The following is a 19,399-nucleotide window of genomic DNA, read 5'->3' as shown; positions in this document are numbered from 1 at the left end:
CACTTCGAATCGATGAAACTGGAACGATGGAATTGTAACAAACTTACTTTGGGAAACAAAACAGAGGAAAAAAGAAAAAGAGAGAAAAAAATTCGGTTCTGTATATCCATAAACGTTCTCTTCGCAGAAATGGAACTCCCAGTTGGCGAAGAGGGAAATGGTGAAAATAGAAATGCATCGCTCGCCACGTTTGGCGCGCGTTCCGCTCGAGGATCACGGTTCATGATTTCGAAATGGCGCGAAAACTTCCTCGTGGATAAAGTAAGAAAAAACTGATCGATCGAACGTAATTAACCGGTGCATGTCGAGAGAGAGAGAGAGAGAGAGAGAATTTCTGACACATTAAGCGAGAAAACGCGAAGATAAGGGGAATTGGTTTGATACGGTTGCGACGAAACGAACGAATATTTATACGCTTCCTCCCCACCTCTCGAGCCATTCTTATCGATCTGGCGGAATAGAAAGTTCGATTAGTTCTGCGTGATACGAATTTCTGTGCTCCGTATTCCAGAAAGGGAGAAATAAATACGCGGTAATTGTGTTTCAAAGGCGTATAAGGCACGAAAAAATTGAAACTGCGAGTGTTTAGTTGTGCAACGAGTTTATTACTAAACACGTAATCAATTTCAGAGGTGTTAAGAGGGAATTCGGGATATGTGAGAGGAGTTTTCCAATGTGTTCATTGAAATGGACGAGCGTGGCAAGTGTGGGTGAGTTATGAAAGTGTTTGTTTTTTGCATTCGAATATTTGATGAAGTGTAGAGAAGTGGTTATACAAGTTTCGGTATTTGGTTGGTTGGTTGGGTATTTATGTATGCATTTTCATTTTTTTTTTTTTTTTATTCCCCCTTTAATGATAACTTAATTGTAGGAAGGAAAATTATACGCGTTTAGAAATCTGAAATGCGAGATAATCGGGATTAAATTTATTATACACTTGTTTTTTTTTTTATTATGCAAGTCGTTGAAAAATGCAAAAGAATTTTTCATTGGCTTGAAACTTAATAATAAGATTCGAGCTTTTGAAATTCATCGATATCTATCTATTAATTTCGATGGAATTATATAAATATGTAATCTAGAAAAATTCTTACGTCATGACAAAATAATTATAGAAAATAATTCAAATTTGTAATATATTTTATAATTAAGTGGTAAGGAATTTTTGATAATTATTTTATTTATCGAATAAATTTTTGCATATTTTATCATCTAAATTTCATTTTACAACGTAATGACAGAATACAAATTGGAATTTTCCCGCGTAAAATTGGAGAAAGATCACGTAAGATAGAACTCGATGACGTCCTACTTAACATCCACTCGGAATAAAGGACTGAACTTCCGCGATAAAATCTCGTTAGATTTCTCCTTTGCTTAGAAATCTGTTGGGGTCAACCGCGGCGCAGCATCCGAGGTTATTTAATTGTAGTTATTACGTTGATAGTTCTTCTTCTCAAAGACAAGTGAAATTTTCGGCATATTTCTTGAGGAAGAAAAAACAAAGAAAAAAATGGCAAAACCGAATGAACTTCCGCGAGATTTCTCCCGATTAGAAATCTCTCGTTTGAGATATCACGTTTAAGGTATTAGGATTTCTTTGAAACGAAGGGAATTTTTCAAATAAATGTAATGTAACATTTAGAATGGAAATGAATAAATTCCAACAAATTCCAATAAAATTTCCATACATTCGTAAGATTGCGATGTTCGTTCAATTCGATCGAAGCGATAGATATTTTCTTTTTTCCATGCCAAATAAATTTCAAGAAAGATTACCTGTATAAAATCTAGAATTATTCGCAATATGAATACTTTAAATCCATTTGAAACGTCAATTATATCCAATCATACAAATCATTTCTTTTCCAAACCCTTCGATTATAATTCAAATTTCTTCTTATGTAACATAATTAAGCAATATCATTAGAAAGATTCGAGTTCAAGTGTTAAAACTAAAAATTGGCACCATCATCTTCGAAAAATCCATAAAGATCGAATGGAAAATATCGAGCGCTCGAGATCGTACAGGATCTCTTCCGCGATGATCCCGGAAGCGGCGCTCGAGGATCGCGAGGCGAGCCATTCGAGATATATCCCTGGGATGCGGTAAATCAATGCGTTCGAAGTTGGAAACGATCGATTCACCTTCCGATTTCACCTGGAACGCGGTTCTCGAGACCACGTTCCCTTGTCCACCGCGAAGCGCATCGCGCGCAAACCTTGGTGGACGGCCTCGATGGCCGATTGTCAGCTCGAGCGGAACCGTGTCCTCGCGTCACTCGGCACGTGCGTTACGTGAAACCGTGCAATAATATTCCCTCTATGGCACGAAGGCGCATTGCAGCCGCGCGAGGACTTTCTCCAGCCTGGGGCGTAGCGCGCGCGTATGTACGCAGCGATGGGATCGAGCGCATCGCGAGGATCGAACAATTAATTATTCGAACGAGTCCATTTATTTTCCGTTGATCAGCGAGCTCGATGAAGCTGTCGATTAAAGTTCTCTTTACTCGCGGAGTAAATTGATTTTTATATAACGATAACTTTTCCCTTTAATTTTCTCGAGTTAATCTATTCTGATAGAAATTTAATTGTAGTAAATTCGTTAGAATTTTTATGATAATTTTGTGATAGTTTCTTATTCCAATAGATTTATTGTATATTATCGTAAACATTCGTCTTGATCAAATATAATAATAGATATATATTTTTGTTTGATTTCTTCAAGAATCTTTATCAGGGATTATTTCTGTCAATATTTGGCGGTTTTATCGATGCATCTTGATTGAAATGAAAGTTGCTCTGCGGTTTGGTGTGTAATTTGATCTAAGATCGATTAACAAGATCGCCACTGGTAGTCTTTTTAATAACTCATTTTTTCTTTATATTTACACACATTTCTCTTATACTTTTTCTCTGCCATTCACGATTTTAAGTGAATATAAAGTGAAGTGAAGTATATATTTTCAATCGTTTTGTAATTCTTACTCTTGGAACTCGATCAACTCACAATAGATGTAACAGTATCGTTATTATAAGATTATAAGTAAAACGAAGCAAAATAATTATGTTTATACAACGGCATATAAAGTAATGAAGTAAGAAACTAAGAAGAAAATATCTCGTTTACGTAATTAGCCGGTGAAAAATTCTTTTCCTTCGAATATATTGATTGATGACGATGCTTAATGGCGATGAAGCCGGAAAGAAAAAGCCCATTTTTCATCCTATTAATCGATTGGCGGTTTTTAAGAGATTCTTACCTCAGAGTGTAACCCTCCTTGATGAAACCTGGACAATTTATCATTATAAATTAACCAGGAGAATGTTTAGAATAGCATTTCGAATAGTATGGAAAAGAGAGTTGTCAGGTTTAATTTAGATGCACAAGATTCTCGCTAGATAACTCGGTTGAACATGAATTCTTACTGAAATATGTTGTCTACTCCTGAAGAGGAATTAAGATGCTTAATCGTGATTTAATCTTTTCTTGTCTGTGCAACGGATCAGAATTATTTCTTTCACGTTTAATTTACGTGAAAGTTCACTTGTTGTTGGCATTGAAGTTGGAATAATTGCAGGAATTAAACTCTCGATGATTCCAATCGCGCTAATTCGAAGAAATTATTATTCCTTTTATAGGAAGGGAAGAAGAAGAAGAAAAAAGTTGGACCGAAAGAAGATAAAAATCAAGATTCGAAAGGATTCTGAGTTTGATCCGAGTTTTTTTCATAGCTTTTGAAAGTTTTGATTAATACTACTTTTTCCTCGTATCGAGAAAATCATAAAATACCCGAAAAAAAAAATGTTAATTAAGAACACGTGAAATCGACTCGATATATGTATATATATATATATATATATAAAAAAGTAATAATTGATGTCTCATTTAAGGATGAAATTTTTATAGGTGATTATCCGCCAATTCCTACTATTTTATTGATGTCGTATTTTATTATTTCGTATCGTCGTTCGATATTGAATCTTTTTCTTTTTTTAAAAAAGAAATCTTCCAGAACCGAAAACATTTCCTCGTGAAATTTATACTATTTATGAGAGGAATAAAAAAAAAAATATACCTTCTCACAAAAATATTTCATATATCTTTAGAAAATTTATCTTTACGATTCGAAATACGATTAAATTCGAACAAGATTTTTGGTATAATTATGTTTTAATATTGTTTAAATAAAAAACACAAAAATTTAATATAATAATTTGTATTTAATAATTTAATAATTTCAAGTAATTACAATAGTAATAATTTGTCGTATAAATTCGATCGAGTCGATCGCTTCCAACGTAAATATTATCGTATACAAATTCGTCTTTCGTTTCGTTTATTAGGAAATCCGATTAAACGGAGAAAGATATATAAATATACGCGCGTTCAACCAATAACAAAAACAATCGACGAATTCTCGTTCCATAATAAATACGTAGTTATCGCCTCGTTCGAATCAGAACGATCCGCGCCACTCGAGCCGTCGGTTTCTCTCGTAGCCAAAGGTAAGAAGATGGCCGAGAAATTTTAATTTTCCATTTCGCAACGCGCCTCGTCTCATTCATCATCCTCCAACCATTAGTTCCGTTCGTTCGTGCCGCGCGTATGAATATTTAAACGAAGGAAACGTTGCTGGAAACCGGCTCGAATTCGACTTATTCTTTCCAAGTTGAAGCGGACGAGCGATTTTCCAATGTGCGGCGCAGAAAAAAGAAAAATTCCAAAAATTCAAGAGAAACGCAACAAGTAGAAAATTATCGATCGACGATCGTATAATTCGTGAAGCCATTCGAGATCACCAATCGGATTAGAGAGGGGGAGGAGGGGGTCTAAAAGATCTTGGACGTCGCCGCTTTGTTCGTCGCAACAGGTGTGCGAGGCGCAAAGACGCGTTTGAAAGAGATCTTCTCGTGAATTTCGTTTTTTCTAATTTTCGTGATGGAACTCTGTTGCGTGAATAGGATTTGTGAAGTGGTTTCTGTCACCGGTGGATAGGTTTTTTTCCCCTGCTATTTTGTTGAATTTTTGTTTCAAGTTATTCTTTAAGAATAAGAAGAATTCTTTAAGTAATTATTTAAGACTGCATCATCGAGTAGAAGTGTATTTATATTAATATCCTAATATTTGAGATGCAGCTTCCTTTTTCCCTCCAAAAATATAAATTTTACATAACTTACTTAATATTCGATAGACTCTTTCTCTCTTTCTCTCAAACTTTCTCGAAATTCTCCCCCCTCAAAAAAAGATACATTAACCAATCCATCGAACATTCACCCGAACGAAGAAAAAAAAAGTCGCGTCCCGTAAAACTTCCTCAAAAATTCTCTTCGATAAAGAGACGAAAGAGAAAAGGAGAAATATCTTGGCTTCCCCTCCGCTCAATCTGTCAAACATCGCCTCGTGGCTTTAATCGAAGCTGACAGAATCGGGGCCGTAAACAGGCAGGAGTGTCGACCGGTTAAAAGCCTACCGTCGTACGCAATTATAATCGTCGCGGTGCGCCCCGTTTCCGTGGAGAGGCAGGGACCGAGAGCCGAAAGAAGATCTGCGGTGCCGATTTGGGGGCCCCGCGCGAATCCTCTCCGCGATTGTGGACCGGTCACATGTCGGCCGTTCGCGAGCGGACAGGTGGTTTCCGCGCGAATTAACGAGTCCGCGCGATTATCTGTCGTACGCGTTAATTGGCGGCCGCGTGTCTTCTTCCTCCTCGCGACGACCCTAACCTGTTGACGTGATCGATAAAAAAAAAAGAGGGAGAATTTATTTATTTATTTATTCTTTTTTTTTTTTCGACAGTACACGAGGATCGATCCTCGGCCTCTTCTCCTCCTCCTCCTCGTCCTCATCGTCGTCGTCGAACGATGATCGACGATTGCCGGCTGACTGTGAGCATGAGGCTCGTGCAGTCGGCAAGTTTGGAAGTGACGGTTCAGTGTCCTTTCTTGTGATGCGAATGGGGGTGAGGAGGTCGTTTGTCTTTTTTTTATTTCAATATATTTCGCGTTTAATTGTAATCTGATCATTGTCTCGAGGATATGATAATATTTTATGTAAACGGCAAGTGATATTTAATTCAGTTTAATAATTCTATCGATGATGGAATTCGAGTGATACAAGGTGTATTCGGTTTAAATTCAGAATTGTATAGGAGAGAATTGTTGAATTGAATGAACCTTCCTCTGGAAATAATCGATATTTGCCTGGAATATCAGGTTTTCCGGTTCAAGTGAAATTTATAACAGCATCCACGTGCTGAATCACGATGAGTATCTTTGATAATGAAAAATGAGAGATTCTTCTTGTAACGAGAAGAATCGAGAGAGATTTCTTAGAAACCTCTTGATCGACCCAATCCTATCAGGTCATCGAGATATTAAAAGTTATTTTTCTTTATGGCGCAGAAATTAATATTTCTTCAAATAAGAATGTTTTGATATGCAATTTTTTAAGAACGTTGCAATTCATTTACATAATAAATTTCGTTGAATCGATTGGGATGTAACAATGTGTAATATATTATTCGTTTACGTAATTTATATCGATTAATATTCCAATGAAAATCTTCTGATGTAATATTACTAATGAAAATATATTATACGATTAGTTCGATTCCGTTCGATCGAAAATCGTTATCATTGATGAAATCGCTTCATTAAAAATAATTCTCCCCGTTCCATATATTACAAGCCGATGATGAAGCCGAATATCGGCTAATTAAATTGAAGATACACCGATTTTGATAAAGATTCCACTCCGATTGGATTAATTAACAGTACTTTAAACGGATAATCGACGATAGGCAAGCAATCCAATAGCTCATTCCGCGGAATCAATCGTTTTCTATTAAGCCACGTGTGTAAGATGCTCCATGATGCAAGAACGTCGTTTAAATGGTGTTTAATTATTTCCTATCTATTGAACATTTCGATTGTTCGACGAATTGCCTGGTTAATCTCGCCGATTAATCGCGATTTGAATTACTATCGTTCGATTTCATTTTATCGATGGAAATTGTACCTGTTAATTTGATCTAAAATTAATTATTCATTGTCGAAAGTAACTTCAATTAGATTTGCATTAATTACAATTGACTTCGATGTATATTCGAAAAATAGAAATCTTTAGAATCTGCGTTGGAAGAATATTTCAACTCTCGAGTTTACTCGTCTCTATCACTTTTTTTCATCATTCATCAAAAACATTCTCACTGTAGAAGATATTATTGATACATCGTATACTATAATACTTATTTATTCCTCCCATTTCGCTTCATATATCAAAATATATCAAACCGTGAAAAAAGGAAGAAACAAAAATTCAAAATTCATCGTCCAAATAATTCCCCGTTGACAAATATTAAACGTTCCAACAACTACGTCCCAACGAGGGAATAATTAGAAACAACGCGCAAAACGTTTAACCAAACAATAATCCGGAATTTCCGGGAACCTCAATTCTCATTTTCCCTCCCAAATTTGTCCCCGATCCGTCGAGATAACGCGTTTCCAAAAAACACGCGCGCCTCGAAGAGAAAGATTCGGATTCTCCAACGAACCGGCAATCCCGTTTTGCGTACCGACGCGTCAATGTTCACGCTTTGCACACGCCGTCCACGACGCGAACGAAGAAGTGGAAGGAAGAAAATCCGCGCGTGAATTAATTTCGGACGTTTCATCATTGGCGGGGGAGGGGAGGAGTATGTGCCGGGTTTGAATGCACGCGCCGTTGCCTCGCGAAATCGGCGCGACGAGCGCGCCAACGAAACGAGAAAAGGTTTGGATTGGAACCGACGGGTGGCATGCGAGCGTGTTCGTAATTGAAAAGCAGAAAAAATGAAAATTGAAAGTTGCGCAACACGGAGAGGGGGGGTTTTCTCTTTAGAGTTGGCACACAGCCTCGCGTAAAAATTCAATCCTCGTGATCGATAATGAAAGGGTTAGGGTGTAATTTGAAGTAATAAAACTTTTCTCTTTTTTAGATCTCTCAAAATAATCTACTTACTGTTAAATCGATATATTTTCGTAATAAAAGATTTGGATCTTTCTCTTGCTGTCCTCGATTCATCAACAAACACATATAAAAATATATATATGTATATACTTACACAGAGAGGAAGATCCTTTTCCGATGAGCGTCTCGTTAAAAGAAGGGACCTCTTCCTGCCGTTTCGTTGATAAAATCAGGCCACTTTCACTGTGCAAAACGGTTAATTTACGAGCAAAACTGGCGCACACCGTGCAGAGGAGAGGAAAAGAGGAGAGGGTTCGCTTTCTTCTCGCTCGTCGTTCTAATTGAATCGAAAGATGAGCGAGCACGACAAAGGAACGTTTCCCCGTTTGATGCGTGGCTTCTGTAATTCTGTAAGGAAGAAAGGGGTCACGGGGTTAACGCTTCGGGGTTAAACGGAGAGGTTTACCAAGTCGAGGTAGCAACTCCACGGCAAACGTGGATTCTTGTTCGCGCGAGGAGAGGATGAGCTTGATCGTTTAATTGCTCGTCTTTCCACACTTTAAGGCCAGTGTTTCTCAATCTTTTCTCAATTTCATTTCGCAAGATGCGAATAATTTGCCAGACTCCCTTTCTCTCCCTTATGAATATGTATTTTTAATTAGTTTTGAAGTGTACTTTTATTTCTTCTTTTTTTTTAAACCCTCTCATGTTTATTAAGTTTGTTATATTGAAATTACGAGTTGTAATTACCTATTATGTAAATGTTGTGGATGATTTGGACAATTTTTTTTAAGTAAAAGATTATCAAGTCCGTTCAAAATTTGACTTTTTCTTCTTCGTTTTTTTTTTTTATTGTTAATAGTTAACTGAGTTTTGAAATAAAAATTGTGTAATCACTGTGCAATTTATAGCGATTAAAAATTATATAAGACGAAGAATGAAGATATCAATAGGAATATCAGTATTTCAAGGCAGAATCCTTTTTATAGAATCTTATATCACATATCCTGCAAAAAGTGACTGAATCGATTCTTACATCAGCGTTATAAAGAAACTCAATTTTTACTTAACCAATGCCAGTAAAGATAATTCAAATTCGAAACTCATCACGATCTTATTTAACCAACTTAGTTTTATTTGTTCGTAAAACTATTTTATCATTAAATTGCTCTCGTTTCAATCCATGCTATACAATCAATCCAATTCTATATTTTATATCGCAAAATTAATAATAATTCTTCGAAAATGGTGCACAGCACTGTTCAAAAATTGGACCAATACTCTCTTAAATTCGGCGTAAAATCGTGGGAGGGTGAAAGAAGTACGGGACGTTCGCATCCACGAGACGGTTGCGCCTCCGTCCGGTTCCGTTCTCCATTCCCTCGTCGTATCTCTCCGACCAGAGGACCTTGGCGAGGGAAAATAAATAATAGCGTGCGGCCTTCGTAGTCGGCCGCGAGAGAGAAGTTAATTGCTCTCCATGCGGCCGAGCTACCGCCGTTCGAAAATAATATCCCGCGATCGGCCGTAATGGCACTGTTACACGGGACTGTTTCAACGGCCACGACCTCTCTCGCCGTTTTTGACCGCCGCTTTTCCCTCGTTTTCGCTCAATTCTCGTCCGATTTTCGTCTCGTTAAATTTCCCCATCGTTTCGACTGCGTGTGATAATTTGATAATTTCAAGAGATTGTTTTTTTCGACGAGATGTGCTGTGGATGTGGGGGTTTTATAACGCGTGAACGAATGCATAAAGATGCACGTATGTTCGAGTGAGATTTGAATTTGAAGTGGATTATTTAAAAGCAGATTGGTTTCATCTGTACACGAATAGTGGTGAAAAAGTAAAGTTGAAATGTAAAGTGTATCTGATAAACGGAAGAATGTGGTGAGTGGCTAGTCATTTCTTCCTGTTGCCTCTCTTTCATTTCTCTTTAGTTGGTTGCGCCTTGTGGTGAATGGTATCGTTTCGATCTTGGATCGAAAAAGAAGGTTTACAACGAATAGCATCGTTGCAAAAAGAGTTTTGATATCGATGAAATGCTACACGTTTGTATTCCTTGATCGATGATTTGATAAATATCAGAATGTTTGTTATACTAGTTTTTTTTCTCGAATCTTGTGATATTTTAGTACATAAGAGAACAATAAAATATAATAAAATCTCAATCTTTTATAATCTTTCATGATGAAGAGAAATTCTCTTTTAATTCTTCCATTATTCTAACTCAGTGGCTTTCAACTTGTAGATTTTTAAAAAATCATAAAAAATCTTCGAATTACTAGTTTACAAGACTATCAAAATAATTTCATTGTTAATTGATTCAAAAACAATGCCACTTGCCATTCATTTTTTAAAACCAATTTCGAAAATTTTTCAAGTCGTTCAGAGGATCGTGAATTATTGTACTCGAATACTATAGAAACGAAGAATTCGAATATCACGTTAAAAAAAAAAATTGAGAAACTCTGCCCTAATTAGAACAACGATATAGATCGACGAAACATTAATAGTTCTGGGATCGTTGGTCTCGTGTTCGGGTCGTCGCATTCGACACGACCTTCGAGACGTATTGAATAGGTTCTTGCTCTCCTCTAGCTTTATGACGAAGCTTACACGCAGCGAGAGGAGAAACGAGCGGCGTGGAACAAGTAAATGATCGTGGGGAGGAGTGAAAAAGTTTTACTCTTCGTCCCGTTAAATGGACTTTCTTAAATCTCGTTTTCGATTTTTTACGCGGTGAAAATTGTGTCAGATTGTCCATAATATACGTTGCAACTATTCTGAGACTGATATTATCGAGTGCACGTACATTAATGATTGCACGTACGATCATTTTTACGAAGAGAAGAGATATCTTGCGAAGATTGAAAGGATATTTTTCTATTTCAAGGATATAAATTGGTACGCGTATTTTGATTGTCGTTATTTCATTCATTAAATTGTTACGTTGGGATTAACGAACTACCTTTCCTTCCAATTAAAATGGAAAAGCTGCACTAAATTTCTGTGTTTTGTTAACAAACGGATATCCAATTACTGGGATTGAACAAATAAATAGAAAGAAAACAATATATGGCAACATATGCACAACAGTTATCTCTTGCAGCTATGCTCTTTTTTATTTATTCAATTTTTTTTTTTTCAATACTGTGATTCGAATTCACAGAAACGCGTACACGTGTATTATTATATTTTTCTTTTGAAACAAATTCGATCGATTATAGTACTCCGCTGAATGATTTGTATCGCGTTCATTGTTAGTTCTCTTTGGAAAAAAAAATGGTTGGTGTATTGGGTTTGCCCAGAGCAATCGAAAAACGGTAAATCTCGAAGTTATGGAAAGTCATGGATCGAAGCGTATCGACTATTATATAACGTAACGAATACGGCTTTTATGTTTCCCGTTTTTTACGATTGTGTATCGGTTTTTTTTTTTTAGAGGGAAGCTGAATTTCAAGGTAGCTCGCGTTCGACAAGAGGAATTTGACCCGCAATCGATGCCAAGCGTTGCGCATGACCGTTACCTGAAATCGAAATAAAAATTGAACTACGTTCTATTGTTCCGTGATAAAAGATGAATGAACGGATTACTTGCTTGAAAAATTGTAGGAATTTGTTCGTTTTTATCTCGATTTACTTGTAAATTATATAATTCCTTTCCTTTTTTTTTTTTAGATATGGAGCAAATTTCAAATTTGAATCAAAATTGCATCTCAGAAATTAAGCAGAACAGCATCAAAGTATATAAACAGAAATATTTCAAGAATCATCAAGATTTCTAAATTTTAAATAATTTCATCAGAATTCACTTTAATAGAATTAATTTATCTATCCGTTTAAACTTTACCTCAATAATCATTTCAAAAAAGAAACATCTTCTCTTCCAAATTCCCCAGTATTAATCAATGGAGAATAAAATAAAAAAAGAATCTGAAGCTGGTTCCAAATGGAATAAACTTTTTTCTTTCACAATATGTAATTAGAGATACAATCGTTTAAAAGTATCGCTAACCTTTATGGATTCGATTTTGGTTGCAGGTGGAAGGATGTTTAAGAGGCTGTCGAAGTCGAGGCGGCACAGCGCCGATGACGTGGCCCTTTCGTTATCGAGCCCGACGACCCTGGACGAGCCACCGGGGACGTCCACACCGCGGGACAACTGTCAGAGCATCAGTCCAGCCGCCCTGCTGAGGGTTTCGAGGACGAAGTACACCAGGAGAAGCTGCGGGGACGCGAGTGCCATGCAGGCGTTACTCGCGACCAGCAAGCAGGAACAGGAGCAGGACGCAGCCGAGGCGGATTATCAAATGGTCACGGCCGTTCCTGCCTTCATCGTCGAGCACGAGCCCGAGAAACAACGTGGTGAGTGTATATGAATTCGATGTAGTAAAAATTCGAGTCAGTTGGAAGGAAAATCTCGAAAATTATTTGTCTTAGGTAGAATTAGATGTTTTGTTATTTATGATAGGGTTGATTGGATGAATTTTCTATTGAAGAAAATAGGATAAAAATTTATGTTCGGGTAACGGCAAGTTGGAATTCTGTTGTTTGGATAGATGATAATTGAGATAAATTTGAAACTTCATAAATTCTCAATTTTTCCTCTTTTTATAATACGAATCAATTCACGACGTATTATTCCAAATATCGTCACGTTGATCCATTGAAATGATGTATATCAAATTAAATTTCATTTGCCTCTATATACATATTATGCTTATTAATAAAGTAAGCATAATGTATGAGGCATCGGTGACGCTTATTAATTGAATAATTTCTTAATCGCTTCTCAATAACCATGCTATTTTCGTTTCTAATTTCTGTTAATCAATATTTATTTTCAATTAAAATTTCTGAAGAAATATTCACTTCCCTTATGACGGCATATGTAAATATCATATCACGCGCAAAGTTTCAAAGCCAAAGTCAATAATATCCTATTATTTTCCGTTTATTAAATATCTCACGAGAAAATATCGTCACGCTTTTCAGGCTTCCACTGATTTTTACTTATTTTTCTCTGTATCGTAATTACAAACGATTACTCTCTTTGAGACGTGGTATCCAATCGATTGAAAAACAAACGTAAGAAAGAAATAAAAAAAGGGGGGGGGGGATTTTGAAAAGGACATTCGTAATTTTCCCAGCAATCAAACAAATTACGATTCGCGTTAACGTGTGTGTACGTTGTAAGTAGTTGTTGATTTATAATACACTCCAACGTTGTTAGAAATCCATAATTATTATTATTATGCGACGAATAAACACTTCGTTCAGTTTCCTTATGCTAATGAACGTTCGATTATATCGAGAAATACCAATTAAATGACTGTTTTATATCTTCTTCATAGAAGATCGTTACGAGTAAAGAAAAAAGAAATAAAAAGATTAAGAGAATAACGCGTTCGTGGCTGTCATTTACGAGAAGTTTAAAATAAATCGAATTTTATATCCGTGAAGAAAATGTTTGTAATTTTTAAAAACATCAGAATACATCTTAATATCGTGACGTGTTTCAAGAAGTTTAAACACGTGTTGGAGAAGGATTAAAAAATGATTGTTACAAAGTGAAAAGTGGAATTATCAATTGAAAAAGGTGAACAGTGCTCTCATGCATAATTTATTATATTATTATAACACGTCATCAAGTGTTGCTGATTAAATTAACTCGTCAAATTCAATAAGAATTAATCATTCATTAATCGATAATTTGCATTACAATTTCAAAATTATGCTGGAAATTTACTTTCTTTTTTTTTTTTTATCATATGTACATCTATAACACGTTACATAAAATCTGCATTCATTATCATCACAATCAAACTTGAAAAAATATTTATTCCTCGCTTTCCTTATTATATCCAACAACTTGCATTACAATTTTAAAATCGTTACAAAAGATTCAGCTCTTCTTCCTATTTTATCATATATATATATACAATACTACATAAAATTTCCATTCATTATCACCCTCGAAGACAATGACACCATTCCTGACAGTTCAAACGTGCCTCGGTTACATAATATTCAACCATTCACTCATCGACTTTCTAAATTCACGACGAATCGAAACGTTTCGATAATTTTTTATCAAAAAATGTAGTGTACAGTTAGCTGGTACGATTCTTTTTTTAGCATTGATTTCATCTCTCAGACTGTCTCTTCGATTTGTCTCACGCTTCATTGAAGGAATAAATGCACGAAAGAGATGCAAAATTTTTAGTAATCCATTTTTTGATAATTGAATTGTTATAGTTAATAATGTAATTAAAAAAGAATTTACGTCTTCTTTTCGTAAAATAAAAAACCGTGCATCAAGTTTCATCAGAATGATCCAGCTTGATCATCTTTCAAATTTGAAATTAAGAAATTCTTTTCAGAATTTTGTAATGTTTATGCAATTATGAGCACGAGATAATAAATTAATCGTTGAAATAATCGTATTATAAAGTATGCAGGATATAAAACAAATGGACAATTTTAATTAATAACTCATTATTCAGATTTACGAATATAATATTATTCATTTATCATTAATTTTATTTTTCAACAGTCAGGAATGAGAAGATTAATGCAATATAAATTAATTTGAACACTTTTCGCAATCATCGATCCATTTTTCTTATTTAATGCGATGCAAAGTTGAAACGGATATGAATCATTAGAGACAAGCAATTATCCAGATCAATCGTTTTCCACGTTCAAATGGTTAGTAACCTTAGCCTAGCTTCTTTTAATGTCAGTAAACGGATCACCGTTTTCTGCAACAGAGCGTTCATAGATGGGATCAACCTACTTATTATCTAATTTTATCTATTTTTTTCTTCCGATTTGTTGCCTCTATTTTTCATCGCTTTATTTATCTCTTTTAGTTATTAGAAACTGTTAGTTTTGCATATAACTGAACAACGTGTAGAACAGTTTCTCGGATTAATTAAGAAAGAAAAAAAAAAAAAAGTCTGAAATACTCCTCTGGAGCGAATGAGAGATACTCACGCAACGTGATCGTTCTGTTAAACGTATCCGTTTAGAGCAAAGAATGCAAATTTAAATAATTCGATGCTTGCAAATTATCTAAGGCGTGTGATTATCCTAAGATATAAATTTGAATGAGAGAGTGAACTCTCTGGCAGAATACATCGGTCTAGTTACTTTTCTTTTTTCTTTTGTTACAGCATTATAAATTTTTCGTTTCGCGAGTAGTAGAATTCCACGGGAGTAGGATAAAGAATTGGAAGAATTAATTTTTAATAAAAAACACAACGAGAACTGTTATTATTCATAATTAGAGAAGTTTTCTGATAACGAGGAAGAATAAATCATCATTAAAAATTCGATGTATATTTGATGATTTGAACTCGTAAGCGTTATAAGAAGCTAATAACATAACATCAAGGTGTGTCTTATTTGCTCGAGTGCCGCGCCTAATTAATTCTTTTCGCGAAATGTCATAGTCTTCGAACGTTACCCGAGTAATCTACTTTCTTTGCAACAAAGACACGCGATAAAAAAACAAGTACTTATTACCCCCATCGTTTTTAGAATATGAAGACTTGTTTCGCATTTTATCAATACTTTTCAAAAAGAAGAAAGATCAATATTTAAATCAATATTGTTACCACGATCTTTCAACAGGAGCTTAACTCGAATCCTTTTTAGTATCATTCATTATCAAAATTTTCACTTCTTTTATACATATAACTCGAAACTACGTTAAAACAGACACAGACACTCATTAAATATTCTCCATCGTTAAAACGTTTCCCCTTCTTTCATTTTTCTAACACTTAAAAGAAAGAGAGAGAAAAAAAATCTATCTCCATAATCGTTAAACCTCTCACGCACTTACGCAAAAAAAAAAAAAAAGGAAGACAAACACAAAAAAGGTATGGCCAGAACAATCTTGGGCGCATTTTCATTTTTTTATCGAAACACCGAAATCAATTCCACCAGTCCCCCGGTAATCACAGCGAATATCCGCCGCTCGAGAGGGCAGTGATCGAGCCGCCCAAATGGCGTCGATAATCGGTTGCCGGTTATCGTGTACCGTGGCGGGTAGAATCGATCGCGGGCGCCATGATAACGGGCGATGAAAGAAAGAGTACGGTTAACCGCGGGCTACCCTCTCGGCCGTTACGGTACATCCTGTATCCCTCGATCGACGAAACCGTCTCATTTACAAAATCGCACGAAATCGGTCGTCGCATGCGGCGCACGTACGAACCAGAGACCAGAGCCTTCTTCGAGCTCCGTCCTCCCTGGAAGAAGAGGGAGAGACGAACACGATGGCGCGCACGATTTTCACGTTCAAATTGCCCCTAAAGAATAAGAAGAAGAAGAGGAAGGTGTAGTAGTACACGCACAGGGGGAGGAAGAGGAGAGGCGTGCGAGAGAGGGTTCGAGGGTCAAAGCGTTTTAAAGCGTTGCGACCGAGCCGCACGCGTCGTGCGAAATTAACACTTTGCCGGGCGGCTGTCAAGTGTGGAATACATGTGTACGTCTTAACTGGATGTTCCGTTGCGCGCTTCCGTGCGCGAAGACACGCGTGCAAATGTTCTTGCGATTAGATCTTTCGTTTGAACGGATTATTTTTCTTTTTTTTCGATTAAATTTTTGCGCGTCGATTTCCTTGATATCGAAGAAATATTCCATGGAATTATTATATTCGATGGATGTTTTTAAAAGTAATTGGAAATAGCGGATGCATATGGTGGATAACTGGGTGTTGCTACTTCTTATATGTGCAAGTGTTTTTTATTAATTAAAGTTGTTGAAGAGTGTTTTCACGTGAAGATTAGATTTGTAATTTGGATGGATTCTAGAGAAAATTCTTCCTAGAATAATACAATCTTTAAATTATTTCAATCAATTCATTCAATTCAAAATGAAGAGTGTTTTCACGTGAAGATTAGATTTGTAATTTGGATGGATTCTAGGGAAAATTCTTCCTAGAAATAATACAATCTTCCTTAAATTATTTCGATCATTGGAAAGTATTGTAATATAGAAGTTTAATGAAATATAATAAATGGCGAACAAGATTTTGATCGGTCAATTTTCATCGAACGAAAGATTTAAAATCCACGTGTTATAACGTGTATAATATTTCTTTACACCCGATACTTTTTCTCTCGAGAATCCTGATCCCGTTCGAGGAAATCATCGTTCTCGATATCGTCCAATTAGCAATCAAGCACGATCGTCGTATCAATTCTCGTACTCGAGTCGAAGTCGGATCGACTCGAAGGTAAACGGTTTCTGAAAATTCCCATCTTGCGAAATGATGCGATGGAAGGGAATTTCACTGGAGGAGGAAGATGGTATCGCGGTCACGTGCCCGTTTCTTTGTTGACCGGTGTACACGCGGAGGACACCGTTTCCTGATGTGGCGAGTCTAAGTGCTCTCGAACAGAATTGCATGCTCTGATGGCTTCGGTGTCCTTTGCTTCGGTGGCAAACGGATCGCCAAGTACTGTTGCTCCGGTACAGTGTTTTCCAACATTTTTCGAGTCACCGCCTCGATTATATTTTATTATTATTATAATTTCCTTTCACTCCTCTTCCGAATCTGTATATTTCGTTCGAGAAATTATTAGAGAAATATTCAAGATCGTTCAAGGCCTCTGCTTCTTCGTGCGATTAAACGTTCAATTTTATTAATAAGAGATAAATATATTTCATCCCTGTTGAGTTTGATAGCGAGAATCATTCGTAAGGAAGTTGAGAACTACTGATCCTCGAGTCCAGATGTTCGGTATTGTGACTTAAGTTCTTTTCAAAACGCCGCTAAACGCTTGAACTTCGCATCCTTTTACTAATCGCGGCGCGAATTATTTGCTTCGTTAGAATGAGGTATGTACGAAGATCCATGTGCAACATTCTTTTATTTTTATTTTCTTTTTTCGAGATTATTGTATTAATAATCGTTTATATATGAAGTTTACTTTTGAAGTATTTTTTGCTTGTATACGATAATGAGAGTTATTAAGAAAATAATTAAAATACGAGTTGGAATCTGTTTGAGAAGATGAAAAGGGAATGTAATTTTGGAAAGATTTTTATCGCAAATATTTTCATATGTAGGTTATGTAACTCAATATAATAGGTGTGAATTAATAGTATGTTACGGTTCAGAAATTTTTACGTTCCAATTCTTGTTTCAATGAATAAAAGAGAAGGAGAGGAAGATCAGAAGAAATAAATTTTTGAATGTTTAGGAAAGATTGTGGTATAATATCTTTTTTTTATTTCTCAATTATTAATTTTTAATTACGTTAAGATTAAAAGAAAGAGCGTGAATATAGTATGATCAATTAGCGAGATCTAAAATAAATTTTCCTTTGTCGCAATAATTTACCTACCAGTTTAAAATATACTTGGTACCAGTCTCGTTAACGCTTAACTGTAAGGACCTCTTCACAATATGTGCAATCTCTCGTACTTTCGGAATATTTGCCAACGTTAGATAATTAGCAAACCGGCATCAAAAAGCTGACGATTCTGAATGAAACTGTGTTTGTAAATTGTTAGCGCAAATTAATTATAAAACGAGACAGGACAGGACAAATGTACAAATATTGATATATTAAATAGAAACTCGTATTTCTATGATTTAATTTTTTCTCTTCTTTTAAATGCTATTATTTTATATAATTCCACTTTTTATATAATATTTTCTTTTTTTCATCTAGCTGTTTCATTATAAAATTATACGTTCGTTTAAAAAATTTACGATCCGTGTCGTAAAATAATTAAAATTATCGTGCAAAATCTTTCTTTCATTGAAAGAAAAATCCTGAGTAATAAAATTCCAACGATTGCTTCGAGTCAGTCACATAAATTTTAACATTCACATAACATAATTTCATTCCATCACATTTCTTGTATCTTCCATTAGCACCTTCACTTCTTACTCTCCATTGACTTACTGATAAAATAAAATTCTCCTCGGATAAGTAGCTTCGAAATAGAACATATATATATCCTTTCCTTTCTCGACTAGTTTTAGAATTCTCGAAAACGAACAATTGATAATTTATTCCATTTTAAATCCATTCGTAATTTGCTAAAAAAACGCATAGCCCGAAATAAATTTCCCAAATTACACGACAATCTTTTATAAAAAAAAAAAAAAAAAAGAAAAGAAAAAAGTCCACTTTTCCAATCTAGAATACAAAGCATCATATGAATCAATATGAACGGGACTTAAAGCGACATTGCAATTCACGCATGGAATTAGCGGTATTTAGCGGATATTTCGAAAAATTAGCAAAATCTGTCTGGTGTGTGATCTCTTTTTTTTTTTTTTTTTTTTTTTTTTTGTTAAAAGAAAAAGCTCGTCGTGGAACGGCTTGTCAGATCGCAGCAGCCTCGGTTTTATAACAGCAGGCAGCGTGCTTCTGGCCGCGTTACGGTGCCTTCTTCCTCTAGAATTAAATTGCG

The 19,399-nt window shown here is 35.6% G+C and overlaps 1 protein-coding gene across 3 annotated transcripts in view; it reads left to right on the top strand.

Moving 5' to 3' along the window:
* The window catches only part of LOC408714 (uncharacterized protein DDB_G0286591), a 98,048-nt gene that overhangs the window by 67,443 nt on the left and 11,206 nt on the right, over positions 1-19,399 (top strand). For all 3 annotated transcript variants that reach the window (XM_006561081.3, XM_006561080.3, XM_026446397.1), the window contains one exon: positions 11,996-12,319. In XM_006561081.3, the coding sequence (XP_006561144.2) occupies positions 12,004-12,319 (316 nt within the window). In that variant the 5' untranslated portion in view covers positions 11,996-12,003. The remainder of the gene's footprint in view (positions 1-11,995; positions 12,320-19,399) is intronic.

This window comes from Apis mellifera, linkage group LG2 (genome assembly GCF_003254395.2).
Source record: "Apis mellifera strain DH4 linkage group LG2, Amel_HAv3.1, whole genome shotgun sequence".
Lineage (NCBI taxonomy): Eukaryota > Metazoa > Arthropoda > Insecta > Hymenoptera > Apidae > Apis > Apis mellifera.
This window is presented reverse-complemented; position numbering and strand designations above follow the sequence as displayed.